General features: G+C 42.7%; 1 protein-coding gene across 1 annotated transcript in view; it reads right to left on the reverse strand.

Annotated features, from left to right (window-relative positions):
• The window catches only part of LOC311493260 (GTPase IMAP family member 8-like), a gene marked incomplete at both ends in the record, with an annotated part of 28398 nt that overhangs the window by 645 nt on the left and 8898 nt on the right, over positions 1-18855 (reverse strand). The window contains 3 exons of the mRNA XM_084551821.1: positions 5766-6920; positions 7289-7915; positions 8247-8303. Coding sequence (XP_084407947.1) covers positions 5766-6920; positions 7289-7915; positions 8247-8303 — 1839 coding nt within the window. The remainder of the gene's footprint in view (positions 1-5765; positions 6921-7288; positions 7916-8246; positions 8304-18855) is intronic.

An 18855-nucleotide genomic window follows, 5' to 3' on the forward strand; every position in this document is an offset into this window, starting at 1 on the left:
TTAAATTAAATAAAATAGAAATAAAAAATAAGTAGAATAAAATCTAGTAAGATAAAATAGAAATAGTATGAGCAAAAATGTACAAATTAGCATATTAGCATATGAACAAATGTACAAGAAATAGAGAAGGAGAATATAAATTATATATACAGGGTAAGGTGTAAGGTGCAGTAGTGTCCATTAACATTAATAACATTGAGTTATCTGTCACAGAAAGGTGAGTTGTTGTACAGCTGGACAGAAAATGGTATGAATGACATCCTGTAGCGTTCAGTGTGGGAGCGGAGCTGGATCAGTCTGTTGGAGAATGAGCTCCGCTGCCCCTCTATTGTCTGGTGTAGTGGATGTGACGGATTGTCCGTGATAGAGAGCAGTTTGTCCAGTGTCCTCCTGTCCCTCACTGAGACAAACGTCTCCAACTTACTGCCAATCACATGACCAGGCTTTCGGATCAATTTGTCGATCCTACTTATGTCCTTTTTGCTGGTGCTGCTCCCCCAACAAACCACAGCAAAGTACAGGGCATTCGCAACAACAGTCTGGTAGAACATCTCCAGCAACTTGCTGCATACATTGAAAGACCTAAGCTTCCTCAGGAAGTACAGTCTACTCAGTCCCTTCTTGTACACAGCATCACTGTTGTCCCTCCAGTCCAGTCTGCTGTTCATGTGGACTCCCAGGTACTTATAATGGTCCACTACGTCCACCTCCAGGCCCTGGATGGTGATGGGCTCCACTGGTGTCCTCTTCTTCCTGAAGTCAATGACCAGCTCCTTGGTCTTGTCCACATTCAGGAGTAGGTGGTTTGTCTGGGACCACTCCACAAAGTCCGCAATCAGTGTCCTGTACTCCACCTCCTGTCCATCTCTAATACACCCAACCACTGCAGAGTCATCAGAGAACGTCTGCAGGTGGCAGAACCCAGAGCTGTACTGGAAATCAAAGGTGTAGAGAGTGAACAGAAATGGAGACAGGACAGTCCCCTGTGGTGCCCCCACATTACTGACAACAGTATCAGACAGGGAGCCCCCCAGCCGCACAGACTGGGGCCTGTCAGACAAGTAATCAGTAATCCAGGAAACAATGGAAGAGCTGACACCCATCCTGAGCAGCTTCTCACTCATCAGAAAGGGCTGAATGGTGTTAAAAGCACTGGAGAAATCAAAGAACATGATCCTCACAGAGCCCATCCCATCATCCAGGTGAGAGTGAGCACGGTGCAGCAGGTAGATGACAGCATCATCCACACCAACATGAGGCTGATACGCAAACTGAAGAGGGTCCAAGACAGGGGGTGACCAGGGGTCTCAGCTGAGCCAGGACAAGTCTCTCCAGGACCTTCATGACATGTGACGTCAGTGCAACCGGTCTGAAGTCGTTGAGGCCAGATGGGATGAGCTTCTTGGGCACCGGCGCTACACAGGATGTTTTCCATAGCACCGGTATCCTTTCCAGCTTCAGACTCAGGTTGAAGATGAAGTGCAGGACGCCAGACAGCTGTGAAGCGCAAGTCCTCAGGACCCGGGGGTTGACACTATCGAGGCCTGCTGTCTTGCCTTGCCTGACTCTCTCCAGCTGTCTTCTCACCTGGCCAGGCGTCACAGTCATAGGGCTGGTCTTCTCAGTGGGGGTGGGAGTAGATATCTTGTAGTAGATGGAGGCAGAAGAAAAGTGTTTTCAACGTCTGCTTTGACATCCCTCATGAACTCTGAGCCCTCACTGGCTATGACCTGATGGAACAGATGACTGCTTCAGATGCTGGATCAATAATATTATTCTTTAACAGTTAGTCTGTTAACAGAGGAAGTATTGTGGTTGATGGTGCTAGTCAGAGAGGCTGAATCCATTCATACAGTACAGATCACAGCCTGCATACATTGGACCACTCTGACTCAGTTGCTACTGATGGTATGTAGCATTGATCTCATCAGGTTATTGTTGCTTACTGTTCTATGACATCAGAGGATCACATGTGTGGATGTACTAAAGAGAACTAGAACTCTGATCACATGAGGACTCCTCCTTCACTTCAATCAACGTTCTTCAGTTTCTAAGCTTCCTGTATTAGGTCCATGCATGTTCAGCTAGCTTCTATAGAGCATGCTCAGTAGGATCCTTCTCAGTCAAGCTGGTGGAGAGCTTCCAAGACAGAGATTCACCCTAGCTAATACTTTATTAACTTTGACATTATCATTGACCTCAGCTTGATATCACAAACCAGCACCGATATAAGGTGGATTAACAACCTGGAATGAAGTCACTGAGGATTTAAGGTGGACTGAAGAGAATTTGTCAGTCATTATCAAGTGAAACTTTCTAACTCACCAGTCAACTTGGAAACATTTCAAGAAAATGTGACTTATTGTCTACAAACTGCTGGAATTCTACATGTTCATAGAAGATTTAGGAGACACTTCACTTTTACTTACTGGGAAGTAATATGTTAGCTTTCCCTGTAGAGAAACATAAAGTAGAATGATTGATTGATTGATTGATGTGAAGCGTGTAATCAGTGTGATAGATACAGTTTTCATATTTTTTATGCTCCTGTCAATATTAAACAGTTAGAAACCAGGAAAAAAGCCCTGCACAAACTTCTCAAACCATCCTGACCAGATATTTATAGATAGGCCACAAGTAATTAAGAAAAGAGGAAGAGGAGAAAAAGCTGAGTGTCTGTAACAGACTGCCACCAGTACAGCACCATCTTTAGATGGACATAACCTGACTCATCCAGTACAGAGACTAATATCAGCTATGTGTTGGATGAGATTAGAGTCAGCAGACATCAATCAAACATTCATCCATATACTGATTTGATCTGTTTAAGGTGGAGCTGAACCCTGATTCATTTTAGATTGAGAGAGTGGATGAGAACAACTGGACAAGACAACAGTTACTTACTGATAGACATACTGACCCCCCCTGTTACATGTTCCAGGTCATGACGTAGAATGAAACACATTGAAAAAAAGAGAATCTGTCAGTCATTATCAAGTAAAACTTTCTAACTCACCAGTCAACTTGGAAACATTTCAAGAAAATGTGACTTACTGTCTACAAACTGCTGTAATTCTACATGTTCATAGAAGATTTAGGAGACACTTCACTTTTACTTACGTCGACGGGGTTGTTCAGGTAATCCTGTCGAGAAACATAAAGTAGAATCATTGATTGATGTAAAGTGTGTAATTCAATTCAATTCAATTTATTTATATAGCGTCAATAACAATAAAAATTGTCTCAAGACACTTTATAAAACCCGGCCTGAAACCCCCAGAGCAAGCCTGAAGGTAACGGTGGCAAGGAAAAACTTCCTTTTAACAGGAAGAAACCTTGAGCAGAACCCAGCTCATATGGAGGGACCCATCTGCCTAAGGCCAGCCGGGTAGAGAGAGAAGAGAAGAGCAAGATAAACATACATCTGTTATAGATACACATATCTAAAGCATACATGTGGAATCTTATGATACAAACTGATGATGTTACATGACAGTTTGAAAATGTAAGAGGAATCAAAGGTAGGTTAGAGAATTGTTCATTCAGGTAGGAGTGGAAAACTGCAGGACTCCATGAAGACTGGGCAGGCTGATGAGACCACGACAACAGATGTAGTATGGAGCTCCACAGGAAACGCACAACTCCAGGCCAGAGATACTCACAAGATCAGTGTGATGAATACAGTTTTCATATTTTTTTATGCTCCTATCAATATTAAACAGTTAGAAACCAGGAAAAAAGCCCTGCACAAACTTCTCAAACCATCCTGACCAGATATTTATAGATAGGCCACAAGTAATTAAGAAAAGAGGAAGAGGAGAAAAAGCTGAGTGTCTGTAACAGACTGCCACCAGTACAGCACCATCTGTAGATGGACATAACCTGACTCATCCAGTACAGAGACTAATATCAGCTATGTGTTGGATGAGATTAGAGTCAGCAGACATCAATCAAACATTCATCCATATACTGATTTGATCTGTTTAAGGTGGAGCTGAACTCTGATTCATTTTATATTGAGAGAGTGGATGAGAACAACTGGACAAGACAACAGTTACATACTGAGAGAGATACTGCCCTCTGTTACATGTTCCAGGTTGTGTCCTAGAGGGAAACAGATTGAAAAAAAGAGAATCTGTCAGTCATTATCAAGTGAAACTTTCTAACTCACCAGTCAACTTGGAAACATTCATGAAAATGTGACTTATTGTCTACAAACTGCTGGAATTCTACATGTTCATAGAAGATTTAGGAGACACTTCACTTTTACTTACTGGGAGGTCGGCGTCGTTCTGTAGAGAAACAAAGTAAAATGATTGATTGACTGAATGATGTGAAGTGTGTAATCAGTGTGATAGTCAGAACTAAACATCCTGTGATTGTTGGTGTCCACAAGCAGCTCAATAACTGATTTACTTCATCTGTGTCAACATCTAGCAGCTCCACCTCACTACCTGTGATAGTCTGTGTGGACTGAGGCAGACTGCAGGTGGAGACAGAGAGTCAGGAGAACCACCTGGACAGAAAGTTACCACTAGAGGACGCTCTCTACACAATGTCTGTCCTCCTGTCTCATCAAAGAAGAACTGAAAACAACAAGACAAAGAAAGAGAAGAGCAAGTGTCTCTCTTCAGGACAGAGTTGTGATTCTTTGTTGTTATTTTTTCAGCTGATATTTTATGATGGATAAAGGAACCCAACAGAGTTACAGCAAATACAGTACCACTTAAATGTTTTTGCAATCTACACATCTGCAGCAAAGGATGCAAAACATCAGCACATTATCACATATGTTTTACACAATGCCTTGTTGTATTTAGAGAATCAGGGATTTGTCTCAGTCTGATCTTCACAACACGTTTGTAGAAGTGTATGATGGAAACGGACAAAGGAGCTTTCTGAGGAGCTCAGGAAAAGAGTTGTTGTTGCTCATCAGGCTGGAAAAGGTTCCAAAACCATCTCTAAAGAGTTTGGAACCCACAAATAATCCACAGTCCGACAGATTGAAGACGACTGTTCCCCTCCACAGGAGTGGTCCACCAACAAAGATCACTCCATAATAGTCTGAGACGTCCCAAAGGAACCCAGGGGAACTTCTAAGCATCTAAAGGCCTCTCTCACATTGGCTAATGTTAATGTTGATGAATCCACTGAACAATGTCCTGGTTTGGGCCTGTTCTGCTGCATCTGGACCAGGACGGCTTGTCATCATTGATGGACCAGTGAATTCTGAATTCTACCAGTGAACTCTAAAAGAAAACGTCAGGACATCTGTCCATGAGCTGAATGTGAAGAGAAACTGGGTCATGCAGGAAGACAACGAGCCCAAGAACACAAATGGTTCTACAAAAGAACGGTTAAAGAAGAACAAGATGAATGTTTAGGAACGGCCAAGTCAAAGTCCTGACCTTAATTCAATAGAAATGTTGTGGAAGGACCTGAAGCAAGCAGTTGATGTGAGGAAACCCACCAACATCTCAGAACTGAAGTGGTTCTGTTCTGAGGAATGGGCTAAAATTCCTCCAAGCTGCTGTAGACCACTGATCAGCAGTTACCAGAAACATTTAGTTACAAGGAGGTCACAGCAGATACTGGACACATGGAGGCACTTAGATATGAACTTACAGCCATTTTCTATTGTCAAGGGCTCGAGAGCAATTGGACAAATTAACAATATAGCTTCCTCCACTGATCTGACTGTAAATATTCCCAAACTCTGTAAACTGAGAGAGAATGAAAAGGAAATTAAAAATTATAGTGCTTACCTTTTATTTGAAGGGTCTTAGCCTGCAGTGAGCTGATCATATCCATTTGGGAACGAGCAAAGGTGTATACTGTGTAGGAGTCAGGTTTGTCCTTAGTGAATCTCATCTGTTCCACAGTCTCCAACAGTTCTGGGATCTGCTGTTTGTTCTTAATATTGAGAACAAAATATCTTCCTCCGCAGCTCTGACAAATCTCCTGGATGTTCTGGTTTTCTTTTAAAAAGTTAACAACATCTGGATGAGTTGGATTTGAATCCACAGTAAACAGAATCATGGTGAAGTCATTGACTCTAGAGCTGAATGTGTTCTGGATGATCTCTAACTCTCTCTTGTCTTCATCAGTGAGGGGACCCACAGGTAGGACCAGGATGAAGGCATGGACGCCCTCAGGATCATAGAGGGAGATACACCTGAATGATTCCTCCATCACTGGCCCCTTAGGTTTTCCATACAAGGCAGGCAGCTCCACCAGGGAAACCCAATGCCCACACACCTCTCCCTGATTCTGAACACACTCTGATGAGTTGGAGACTGAATGAAGCTCTGTCTGACCTAAAATGGCCTTGGCTGCTGAAGTCTTCTCTGATCCTCTCCTCCCACACAGAACCAGGTTTAACTTTGGTTTGATGGTCTCTTCAGTGAAGGTGAGGAAGGTTCCTCTGGTTACATCAACAATCTTCTCAATGTCCTCCATTAACTGCTTGTGATCCTCTTTGGACATGTTGTACTGTCTCCCTCCACAGTCTCTAAGGAGTCCATGAACAGAGAGACTCCTCTGATCCTCATGTATGATGACCACCATTGAATATTTAAAGACATCTGGTCCAAACAATCTCAGAATGAACTTCAGAGTTTCTCTTTCCTCCTCAGTGAAATCAGAAGGCTTCACTAACAGCAGCAGAACATTTGGTCCAGGAGGACAGAGACTCACACAGCTCCTCATCTCTTCTCTCACTGATTTCACAGGAAGACTGAAGACATCTGGAGTTTTCACCACAGTCACTGATTTTCCTCTCCACTCTCCACAAGAGGTCACACAGTGTCTGGTTGATGAACGTTTATGGTGTTGAAAACCTTGATGTCCGATGATGAAGTTGCCAAGTTTTGTCTTCTTGTCCTCACTTTTCCCCAACAGGACAATCCTGAAAGCGGACGCTGTAAAATAACAGAGACAAGGACACAATGATGATTGCTGATTATGTTTATGAGTGCTGAAATCACTGGAGAATTACAATTGACTGTTCATCACATTGTTCAGTGAGAAGTCATTATATCTGTATAACATTTACATTTAAATATAACAGATCAGAGATACTAAACAATGAAGGATTTCCTTCTATTTCTTTTCAGTGGTGAATAATTGTTGGATCTATTCATTTATAAGATACAACCAAACATCTGTCTTCAAACACATGATGTGATGAATCTACTTACCGTGAGGTGAAGTGTTTCTCCCTGATCAATCATTTTCAGCTCTAAATCAATAAAAAATAATGTTTTTATTTCCTGGTTCATTCTCTTACCAGCTTTAACTGGAGCTGTGATAGAAGTTGATGTTTCCTTGTGTTGTGTCTGATGATCTCCTGGTGGAGCAGCTGATGCGTCTTCAAATGCTTCATACTCCAGATGTTCTCCATTGTTCTCCTTTACTATTTGACCCACGCGTGTTAACAGCTCTGAACGATCAATATCCCTCCTCTTCAAGTATCTGTATCTACATTTTATGATCAGTTCTTTTAATGGAGGACGCTTCATGTAGTTTTCTACTAAGATCTCCTCTCTGGGTGTTGATATCAGAACCAGTGAATGATCAAATGATCGATCACTGAAGAGTTCCAGGACTCTGCAGAGTCTCTGTCTGTGTTCCTCAGTGAAGTCTTCAGGCTGTAGAACCAGCAGGAACACATGAGGTCCAGGATCAGAGAGGCTCACACAGGTTCCTACATGTTCTCTAAGTTCATCTTCAGAGATGTTGGGGAGCAGCAGATCTGGGGTGTTGATGACGTCTACTTTTTTGTTATCAAATGTTCCAGTGATTCTTAGACAGGACTCAGGTTCTTGGTTGAACTTGTTCTCTCCCAGGATGAGGTTCCTCACTGAACTCCTCTCAGACCAGCTGCTCCCCAGCAGAACAACCCTCAGCTCAGACGCTGTGGAAGAAAAAGAACAACTATATTATTTATGTCAACATTATAGAGAATCTATTAGTGATCAACTTATCACATGCTTCAGTTCTGTGTTTTAATGTGTGTATATATTTTCTATAGGGGGTTTAACTGCTTATTTAAATCCTGTAATGTTCCCCACCTGAACTGTAAAGTGTATCTCAACATTCTCCACTACCACAGGATCTTAGCAGAATGAATGAAACTGTATCATAAGACTCTATGAACTAATCTAGAGCCAGAATCAGTGTTTTCAGTGTGATATGATCAGATGTTCTATTAACCAACAGAAAAGTTCAGACTCAGTTAAACTCACTGTCAGGTGGAAGAATCTGATAGCTGCTGCTGCACTTTGGAGGCTGATCATCTGTGACTGTAAAGACAGACAGAGACACAGAAGTTAACTTACAAACATCAGAATCAGATCTCCGCTCACACAAAGAGGAACTGTTAAGGTTTAGGTTAGAACGTCTTGTCCAGCCACAGTCATTCAGCTGATGTTATTCTACTAACTCAGATTCACACTCCACCTTTAATGAAAGGTTCACTCCTCCTCCTCTGTAAGATGGGACCAACTCCCAAGTGACAACAAGTCTTTGGGAATAAGGTCAGCTCCTCAACCTCCACAGAGAGACAGAGACAGCAGTAGCTTGAACTCCCACCTTTCTGAAACAGACTCTGAGATATGTGGTTTATCCTCGAAGGTATTCTGTCCCATGTTCTTCTCAGACACAAATCACTCATCTTTGCTCATCCCTCTGAAAAGAGGACAAGACCAGATCAGGACTGTCCACCATGCTGTTCAACAACAGGTGATCGCAGGAGATCGCTTTGGAAACTATTGTCAATCCTAAATCTAATGGGAAACCACTGCACCAGCCAGCAGAAACACCAAAGCATCACACAGACCCACTGCTTCTAAACAACACCACTACAACAGCTTGAAGGGGGGTGACAAAGGGCAGCACAGGGACACTAAGTGTAACCGCCATGTCCACCATGTGCGCCACCATTCCTACAACAGTAGTAGTACACAACCTCTTTCAGAAATTCTGGACATGGAACACAACCAACCTGGAGCTTTTTCAAATGATGATCACAGCATCTCTGACCAGAGCTCATGGTGCTGATATGAATCCATATGACAGTGACCCTGAGTATCTCTCTGCCTCTGGCTAGAAGGAGCGTTACAGCCCTGAGTCACCTTTTAAAAGGAATTTAAAACACAAGAGCACCAGAACCTGCTACTGAGGTCCATACCTAACTGCACAGGCCACCTGTACTGACAGCCTAATAGATGCTAACTCAGCTAATTCAGCAGTGATGGGATTAACAGCGTTATTTTTTTCAGTAACGGGTAATCTGACTAATTACTATTTCCATCGTTATAACGCCGTTACCGACAATTAAATGCACCAGCAATCACATCACATCGCCGCCATATTGGCAGGAAAGCGCACTTTGCTCATTACTACTCGGTTGACAACTGCGAGCAACTAACTAACTTGACCTTGTACCAGTTACATCCAAATGTGGTCGACAGCTGTTGTGCCCCAGGATGTCAGAATAGTCTAGGACAAGTAAAGGGGAAACTGTTTTAAATGATTCCCAAAGATCCTGCAAGATGGTAGATGTGGATTACTGCAATAAAACACTCAAGAAGCAGGAACGAGAAAACGGAGCAGTGGGATCCCTCAAGAAACGTGTTTGTCTTGTGTAGCGATCACTTTTTATCAGGTACAGAATCCAGTGTTTTCCAAGTGTAATGTCTTGTTTATTTAGTTTTTAACACCATGTCCAACAGATTTCTGTTCATTAAGGCAAGTTAGGCTAATGTTTATAACATGGATGATATAGGTGTGTCGCTCATTCAGCACTAAAACTACTCACAATGAGAAAGAAATTCAGGATTAAACAGTTACTTGTTATTGTAGTTGTGTTACTGTCATGAACCTCCTCAGTTTTCCTGACAATAAGGCGGTGTTAACAAAAAAGTAACAGAGCTCTATTGAAGACATCTGACTTGGCTCTCAGACGACAGCCAGCCACAAGCAGGAGCTGCAAAAAATACAATTCTTAGACATATTTAAACTTCAAAAAAACAAAGAAACGCAAAAGTTACTTTCCCTGGTTTTTGGGAGAAGTAACTAGTAACTATAACTAATTTTTAAAAGTAATGTGCCCAACACTGTAATTCAGGATATCTTAGTCTCGTGCAGTCACATAGGTTTACCTGGGTTTGCTAGCAACCGTAGCAATCGATTTATTCTCAACTCAATAATAGGCACACTCTGTACTATTAGTTGAGAAAGTCTTATTGGACTCAGCCACTATCCACCTTTGCGAGTACGTTTGGACGTACCTTAAGATCACAACTGCAATACACTGACATCAAGACACAAACCCTGCTACAGCCACTGAGATTTAATGTTTTGGAAAATGAGATGTTACCTCCTGCAGCAAACCTGCCTGGAGGACTAAACTGTAACGTCTTCAAAACTACAAACGCTGTTTAACATCCCAGTAATAGTTTTATCATGTCTGGTGCCCAGTTGCTTAATGAACTGCCCAGATGTTACAAACTTTAATGGACTAATGAATGAACTCATCTGTGGATGACACGTGTACAAAAAATCTTTAAAGGTCTTTGATAGAAAACCAATGTCATTTCACGTTGGTAACATCTTAAAAAAGCACAACTCACTGAGCCTTGAGAGTTTAAAAAATCTTAAATTTGCTTGTTTGATGTACAAGGTGTTACATGGACTTGCCCCATCTCCCATGTCTGACTTTCTTAAAAAAAACGGCGGTCTCAAGACCAGGGCCTCCTCTAGAGGGGACTGAGATCCCACACAGAAAAAAAAAAACATTGGACAAAATGCTCTTTCTGTAAAGACCAATAAGATCTGGAACAGTCTTCCACTCTACATAAGGGAGTGTCCCACTTTACAAACCTTCAAAAATCACCTCAAGCAGTGGTTGAAAGCAAACCAGTCTTGTAACCACAGACTTTTATCTTCTTAGTAATGTACTGTCTTATGGTGTGTTCTTATTGTAATCTATTGTCCTGTCCCATGTCTTAGGACATAGGGACTGCGGATGCAAATGATTCACTGGGATATCGTTTGAGTGTTTTTTGCACCTTGCAACTTTGTAAGAGGCTAACAGTGCTTTTTTATTTACTGATGTCGCGCTCACAAAATGACCAGCCTGTTAGCGATACCCCCAGTCAGCTCTCTGTGTTCTTCTTCTACTGTTTTGAACAGGCAGCCTGTTGATTAGTTTGAGCTCTGCTGTCATCTAGTGCAGTGTTTTTCAACCACTGTGCCGTGGCACACTAGTGTGCCATGAGAGATCGTTAGGTGTGCCGTGGGAAATTATCCAGTTTCACCTAATTGATCTAAAAAACATTTTTGAAAACGAATTAATTATTATCTGCAAATAATATGCTTATATGCTTATATATTTTCAAGTGTCTGTGTATATATATCTGTCTGTGTGTGTGTGTGTGTGTGTGTTATGGCATGCCGTTCAGGAAATTAATCTTTGAATATATTGAATGAAACTCTGAATATATGGAATGAAACTTTCAATATATGGAATGAACCTTTGAATATATGGAATGAAACTTTCAATATATGGAATGAACCTTTGAATATACTGAATAAAAGTTGACTGACATCAGACTTCACGGCAGTGCCTGCGGCCATCTTGTTTAGCTTGTGGATGCTGCAGCAAAAAGTGACAACGAGTCGTTGCGGCAATATTAAACAACGAGGACATGATAAACACACTGGCGAATGCGTGTACGGGCCAAAATCCTCGCGATACCCCTGCCCAATACCCTGCCCGTTCTTCTAACGAAGAAGTTCGCTCCTTTTTGCAGTCCGCTGTGTGAGTAACGTGCCCAAAGCTGACAATGTGTCGCCGATCATCAAATACGTTCAATACTAAACTAAATATTCAGCCTGCATTGGTCTATGAATGTGGGTGATTCTTTTTGCATCTAAACAATATGAAGAGCTTCTCTTTCAGTTCACGAAATCCTTGTAGCCGCAGGAGCTTCTCCAGTCCCGGAGAAGAGCCGCGTCAGAGCGCAGTGCCGTTACGCACAGCCATTCACTGTGTTTTACCTTCATTAAATCACCTAAAAACTATATCAAGCTAACCATACAGACCTACATACAGACCTCTACACACAGCAGAGTGTTCCGTTAATAGCTCTGCCACGATTAAAAAGAAAGACTTTTTTCTTTGTGTTTATTTGATTATTTGATTCCTATTCAAGACACTTTGACAAGAATGACTTTATATTGTTACTATAGGATACAGAGTTTCATTTTTTTTTAAAATATATTTTCAGCTGGTGGTGTGCCTTGTGATTTTTTCAATGAAAAAAAAAAATGTACCTTGACTCAAAAAAGGTTGAAAAACACTGATCTAGTGACTGGAGGCTTGTTTATCGTTCAAGCATGAATAAAGACAGTAATACTGAAAGTCCTCCCTGCCTCTCATGCCCCCACTGACACCTCTCCCACTATATATATGTGCAATAGCTGACTTGTATATTATTATCTCTTGTGCAATCTGTTCTCTAGTTTTTTCCCTGATACATGTGCAATAGTCCATCAGTGCAATATTCCCAATAGTCTCTCTCTCCCTCTCTCTCCCTCTGTCTCTCTCTGTCTCTCCCTCTCCCCCTCACCCCCACCCCACATTCCTAGAACCAGTCTAACCAGTCTACTATTATTACTCTGTCACCAGTTGCCCTCTCACCTTCATACTTGTTTATTGTAATATTACAGTTGCATAGTGCTTCTATATTTTGTATTTATATTTTTTTGTTGTATAGTGATTTCTATATTTATACTTCTTTTTTTTTAACTAAACTGTTGACTCTGTGAGAGCCCTGCACAAGAATTCCAATGTGCCTGGACTGTTGGCTTATGCACAAATGGCCTAATAAAGAACCTTGAACCTTGAACCTTGATTTGAGAAGTACTGAGTTACACACTGACCGTTGTTGGGATCTGAACCTGGTGGTGCATAATCAGGTAACCACATGGCTGCTTTTGTCTTGGGAACAAAGGAGCCCTGGAAAAACCCCAGTATCCCACAATCCTCCAGGTGTGAAAAACTGACCAAGCAGTTCACTGGCTGACAGTGGCATGTGACCTATGAGGTCATCAGGTCATATAAAATGCACCGTTTGGCCTTTCTCTTACTCTCTTATTCTCTTACCTCTTCTCCTCCACTCCACACCTCCCCGGTGGAGACCCCCAGCTGCTAAGCTGCAGCTGGGCGCCAGGTAGTCTGCTAACAAAGAGCAACTACTTGCAGGCCTGTTCTCCATACAGCAGCGAAGCGAGTTCCTGCTGAGGAATCTACACCAGCTCTTTAGCCAACAAACCAAAGGTTTTGCAGGCTAAACTCTCAAAGGACAGGAGCCACACGGCTAGTTAGCACCGAGCTGCTAACAAGCCACTTCAAAGGACTTCAAGGAGCGGCCAGTTTCCCTCCGTTTGCCATCAGGAAAACACAGCAAGGACTTCAACTTTTCCCGGTTTGGCTTTCCATCAGGAACTGCCAGCTAAAGGAGCAACACACCAGAAATTGACTTTCCACCAAATCTGGTAGTATGACCTGGGCCTAGTTAAGCTAAGCAAAGCATAGAACTTAAACTTTGATTTGATGTGATATTTGTTTTATTGAGTGTTTAGTATAGTGATTTGATGTTAGTTTAGATTATGCAACACATAGACTCAGGGTCTCTTGCATGCTAAACTAACCATCCTTTCTCTAACCTGGCACCTCTTATCACATTCCACCAAGGCATTTGGCCAGCACACGGCACATGAGTGTCCCCACTCAGCAGCCATCTTGTTTCCTTTGTGTTCAAGACCTCAAGGCCCAGCGGCCATCTTGACACGCCCACAACCGGCGGCCATCTTGGCACGCCCACAACCGGCGGCCATCTTGACACGCCCACAACCGGCGGCCATCTTGACACGCCCACAACCGGCGGCCATTTTGGCTCACACACACACACACACACACACACACACACACCTGTATTGAGTACACTGTAGTTAGCTTGTATGTTAATTTTATTCTTGTTAATAAATGTCTTTTAAACATACCTGTCTGTTTAATATTGCACAAGAGTGAATGTTGCCAACCTCTACACTGTCAAGAACTCCAAATTCCTTCAACTGTAACTAGTTGTTAACGTGGTAATTTTGGTTATAGTTATTAAGTTAATTATTAATCAGAAATCTATATTGACAATTTAGTATAATTTATGAGACTGTTTTGATTAATTGGCTATCTTTTCCCTTCCTAGAAGGGTGGTGCCCCGAGGTGATCTAGTAATTCAGATCCAATTATTTAATAATAAATAATTATTTTTGATAATTATTAATTATTCATGATAGCCAAACCCCAATACTGAGTGCCTTAGTACCAGGCCCAACAAATGGTGCCCCGTGTGAGGCAGAGTACTGTTGGCAATTATTCATAATTGTGCAATATTAATTTCAGCATAATTTTGGCCAAAGCCAAAAATATTTTTGAACAATTTTTAGACTTGCCAGTCTTAACGTTCAATCCCACTAGTCTACCACAGGAGTAGATGTCCAGTTGTACTTACAAACAGGTGCAGTGTGGTGATAATTTATGAAATTCATAAATTGATAAATTATTAATAATGCGTTATTAATAACTACCGTTTTCAGTCCCATTGTACTACATTAAGAGTTGCTTTTGCTGCTAGCTGATACAAGTTGAACCTACTTTTCGTAGTAAGAATTTCTGCATTCGAATACCACGTATTCATGCAATCCTGTCAAGCTGTTTCCTGTTAATTTAAGTGTTCCCCTGTTGAATTAAACCACAGCGTGCCACCGGCCCTGTGTGAAAGAACTTGTGCCAGCTGTTACTGCCATGCATTTCAGCCTAAGTAAGATAAGGAGTCTGAGATAGAGCCACAGCGTGCTACCAGCCCTGTGAAATATAAGTTATATATTTAGCTGTTACTGCCATGCATTCCAGCCCAAGTTAACTTTAAGAATCACGTCTCTAACTGTTACTGCCCTGCATTTCAGTTATTGCATTTTGAGTTTTGGTGAGTAAATTTGCATTTACTGTGTTACCAAATTTGTTGTGCCCACTAGAGCCACTAGATGGTGCCATAGCTACCTTTCTAGCCTCTCTCTTAGAAGCTACTTAGCATAGCATTGCTAACCCCATTGCTTTGTTGTTGTTGTTTTTGACACCTCCATCCCACATAACAATGGAGAACCCCTGTGTAGAGCAATTCATTTCCTCCCTTGCACAGAGCCTAAACCCAGGCTACCCTGAATTCATTAACAAGTTGAATTTCAGTGAGTGCAGGGATGAGATAGATTCTTTACTGAAGGACAGGTGTGATGCACAGACTGCATCCAAGGGCCCATTGTTAAGATGTTTGCTTCTGAACTTCCACAGGCAATCCAGCCTTGCCTCTCAGAGCAAAGCAGCCTTAGAAAAGGAGGTAGAGTCCCTTAAAGCGCAAACGGCTTGTCTCCTCCATGAGGTACAAATGGCCAATAATAAAGCTATGCGCTACTTATCAGACTTGCACTCGGCAGAGTCGGACCTTTGTGCACACAAAGAAGAATTATTAAGGCTTAAATCGGGTTGTCTTTCCCCACCGCCGTCATTAAGCCAATGTGATTCTGGTTACTCCGATTCACACTCCTCCTGTAGTGAAAGGTTAACGTCCCCTACAGTTAGAAAATGGGAACAATTTCCAGCTGACCCTAAGTTGCTGGGAATGGAGTCAGGTCCTCAACCTCCTCTGAGAGACCGAGGTAACAATTACCTGACGTCCCATCTCTCTGACATAGACCGTGAAGAGATTTGTAGTTTATCCTCCAGAAGATATTCTGCCCAATCTTCTTTTCAGCCTATGATGTATGACACTCCCATCCGTGCCCATCTCTCCGAAGGGGGGACTACAACACCACAGGTTTGCCCAGCCCCCGCCTTTCCACCAGAGATAATTGTTGCATGTGATGCACCTGCCCAGACACCACAGTGTCCCCGCTTTAAAGTGCTTGAGTTCCTTGCCAAGGACATTGAACATTTTGATCCAGACAGCAGTGATCATAACGTTGACAATTACGTTAGGGATTTAGACCACGCCCTAATTGATTTGCCCCATGCAACCCAAAGGGAGAAAGTTAAACTTGTATGGAAAACAAGCTCTAAAGCTGTCCATAAGTTTATCCAGTCACAACCTCCCACAGTCAGAGATGACTACACAGAGCTCCGTCAAGCACTACTAGAAGAATTCTCTTCTACTGCTGATGAGATTGACTCAATGGTTGCAGCCCTCCAAATCAAACATACCCGTCATGAGCATCCTAGAGATTATTACAAACGTTTGAGACATGTGTACTTTCAGGGCAAGAATGCACCAGGCTTAGAAGAGAACTCCACCTTCAAGTCCTTATTCTTGCAGAACCTTCACCCATGTGTGCGCACTCACGTTGTACTCATGACACGCCAAGGTGACCCCTCGATGCAGGACATCAGGAAGATGACACAGGTGGCTTGGGAAACTGTCGTCACTTCCAAAGCAAGAGGGAAGACTGTTGAGCCCTCTAGCTCAAACACCAAGGCATCATCCCGGTCTACCACCTTTAAACATCACCCTCACAACAGACCAAAGGGGGGTGATAAAGGGCCACACAGGGACACTGAGCGTAACCGCCATGTCCGCCAACTTCCCCGAGATAGGCATTCACACAGTCGAAGCTGTAGAAAGCCTTACTCTGAAATTATGGCCCAGCAATATGATCAACCAATAGACTGCTCAGATGATGATCGCAGCATCTCTGAGTGCAGTTTAGATGATCATAATTCAGCAGACAGTGACAATGCCTCTGAATACCTCTGTGCCTCTGGCTACACGGAGCGTTACAGCCCTGAGCCACTAGTTCATAAAAACTTAAGGCAACACAAATTCAGAGTTCCTTCCTCAAGGAAATAATAACACAGTCCATCCCTGTACTGCCAGTATGTAGGAAGTACTTTACTTTCTTTGCAGTTAAGTAGGCAAACTTGTGATTTGTTAGCAACAGCAGCAAACTCCATAGTTTTCAACTCACTAATAGTCACACCTGCCACTATTAGCTGAGAAAAGCCTAAATTCTGGTTGGACCCAGACCCACTGTCTAACTTTGCAATTACACCTGAACCAACTCCTTGGTAGTATTTTGCAATTTATACATGTCCTTATTCAACACAAATTTTAGGACACATTTAGACAATGATACAGCCATTGACAACCAAGATTTTAAAATGTGATGACATCCTTCCGCAGCAACATTTGCATGAAGGACAAAATTGTTATTTCTGTTAAGATCAGACCGAGTACTGCATTGAATTATAATTATTCTAATAGGATCCAATGAGTGAACCACAAAACTCTTGGACATTTGGAAATGGTTTTATCATTGTAGGTGCCACTCTCTTTCTGCATCTTATCCTAACAATTTACATCACTGACATTCTTCTCTTTCTCACTAACACTGTTAGTAACTGTCAATGTGCTTATGTGTATTTCAGTTTTTCACCTGATGATTTTGTTTGCTTAGCTAAGATAGTTAGCGTTTACCACAGCCCAGTTGGTTAACCGACTGCCCAGATGTCATTACCATGAATGAACTTTTCCAACTTGGATTATACACGGACACTTGTGCTCTCACGACCACACATCGAGTGAGATCGTGAGACCAAAGGGGGGAATGTTGGGATCTGAACCTGGTGGTGCATAATCAGGTAACCACATGGCTGCTTTTGTCTTGGGAACAAAGGAGCCCTGGAAAAACCCCAGTATCCCACAATCCTCCAGGTGTGAAAAACTGACCAAGCAGTTCACTGGCTGACAGTGGCATGTGACCTATGAGGTCATCAGGTCATATAAAATGCACCGTTTGGCCTTTCTCTTACTCTCTTATTCTCTTACCTCTTCTCCTCCACTCCACACCTCCCCGGTGGAGACCCCCAGCTGCTAAGCTGCAGCTGGGCGCCAGGTAGTCTGCTAACAAAGAGCAACTACTTGCAGGCCTGTTCTCCATACAGCAGCGAAGCGAGTTCCTGCTGAGGAATCTACACCAGCTCTTTAGCCAACAAACCAAAGGTTTTGCAGGCTAAACTCTCAAAGGACAGGAGCCACACGGCTAGTTAGCACCGAGCTGCTAACAAGCCACTTCAAAGGACTTCAAGGAGCGGCCAGTTTCCCTCCGTTTGCCATCAGGAAAACACAGCAAGGACTTCAACTTTTCCCGGTTTGGCTTTCCATCAGGAACTGCCAGCTAAAGGAGCAACACACCAGAAATTGACTTTCCACCAAATCTGGTAGTATGACCTGGGCCTAGTTAAGCTAAGCAAAGCATAGAACTTAAACTTTGATTTGATGTGATATTTGTTTTATTGAGTGTTTAGTATAGTGATTTGATGTTAGTTTAGATTATGCAACACATAGACTCAGGGTCTCTTGCATGCTAAACTAACCATCCTTTCTCTAACCTGGCACCTCTTATCACATTCCACCAAGGCATTTGGCCAGCACACGGCACATGAGTGTCCCCACTCAGCAGCCATCTTGTTTCCTTTGTGTTCAAGACCTCAAGGCCCAGCGGCCATCTTGACACGCCCACAACCGGCGGCCATCTTGGCACGCCCACAACCGGCGGCCATCTTGACACGCCCACAACCGGCGGCCATCTTGACACGCCCACAACCGGCGGCCATTTTGGCTCACACACAACCAGCGGCCATTTTGGCTCACACACACACACACACACACACACACACACACACCTGTATTGAGTACACTGTAGTTAGCTTGTATGTTAATTTTATTCTTGTTAATAAAT

This window comes from Chelon labrosus (genome assembly GCF_963514085.1).
Source record: "Chelon labrosus genome assembly, chromosome: 9".
Lineage (NCBI taxonomy): Eukaryota > Metazoa > Chordata > Actinopteri > Mugiliformes > Mugilidae > Chelon > Chelon labrosus.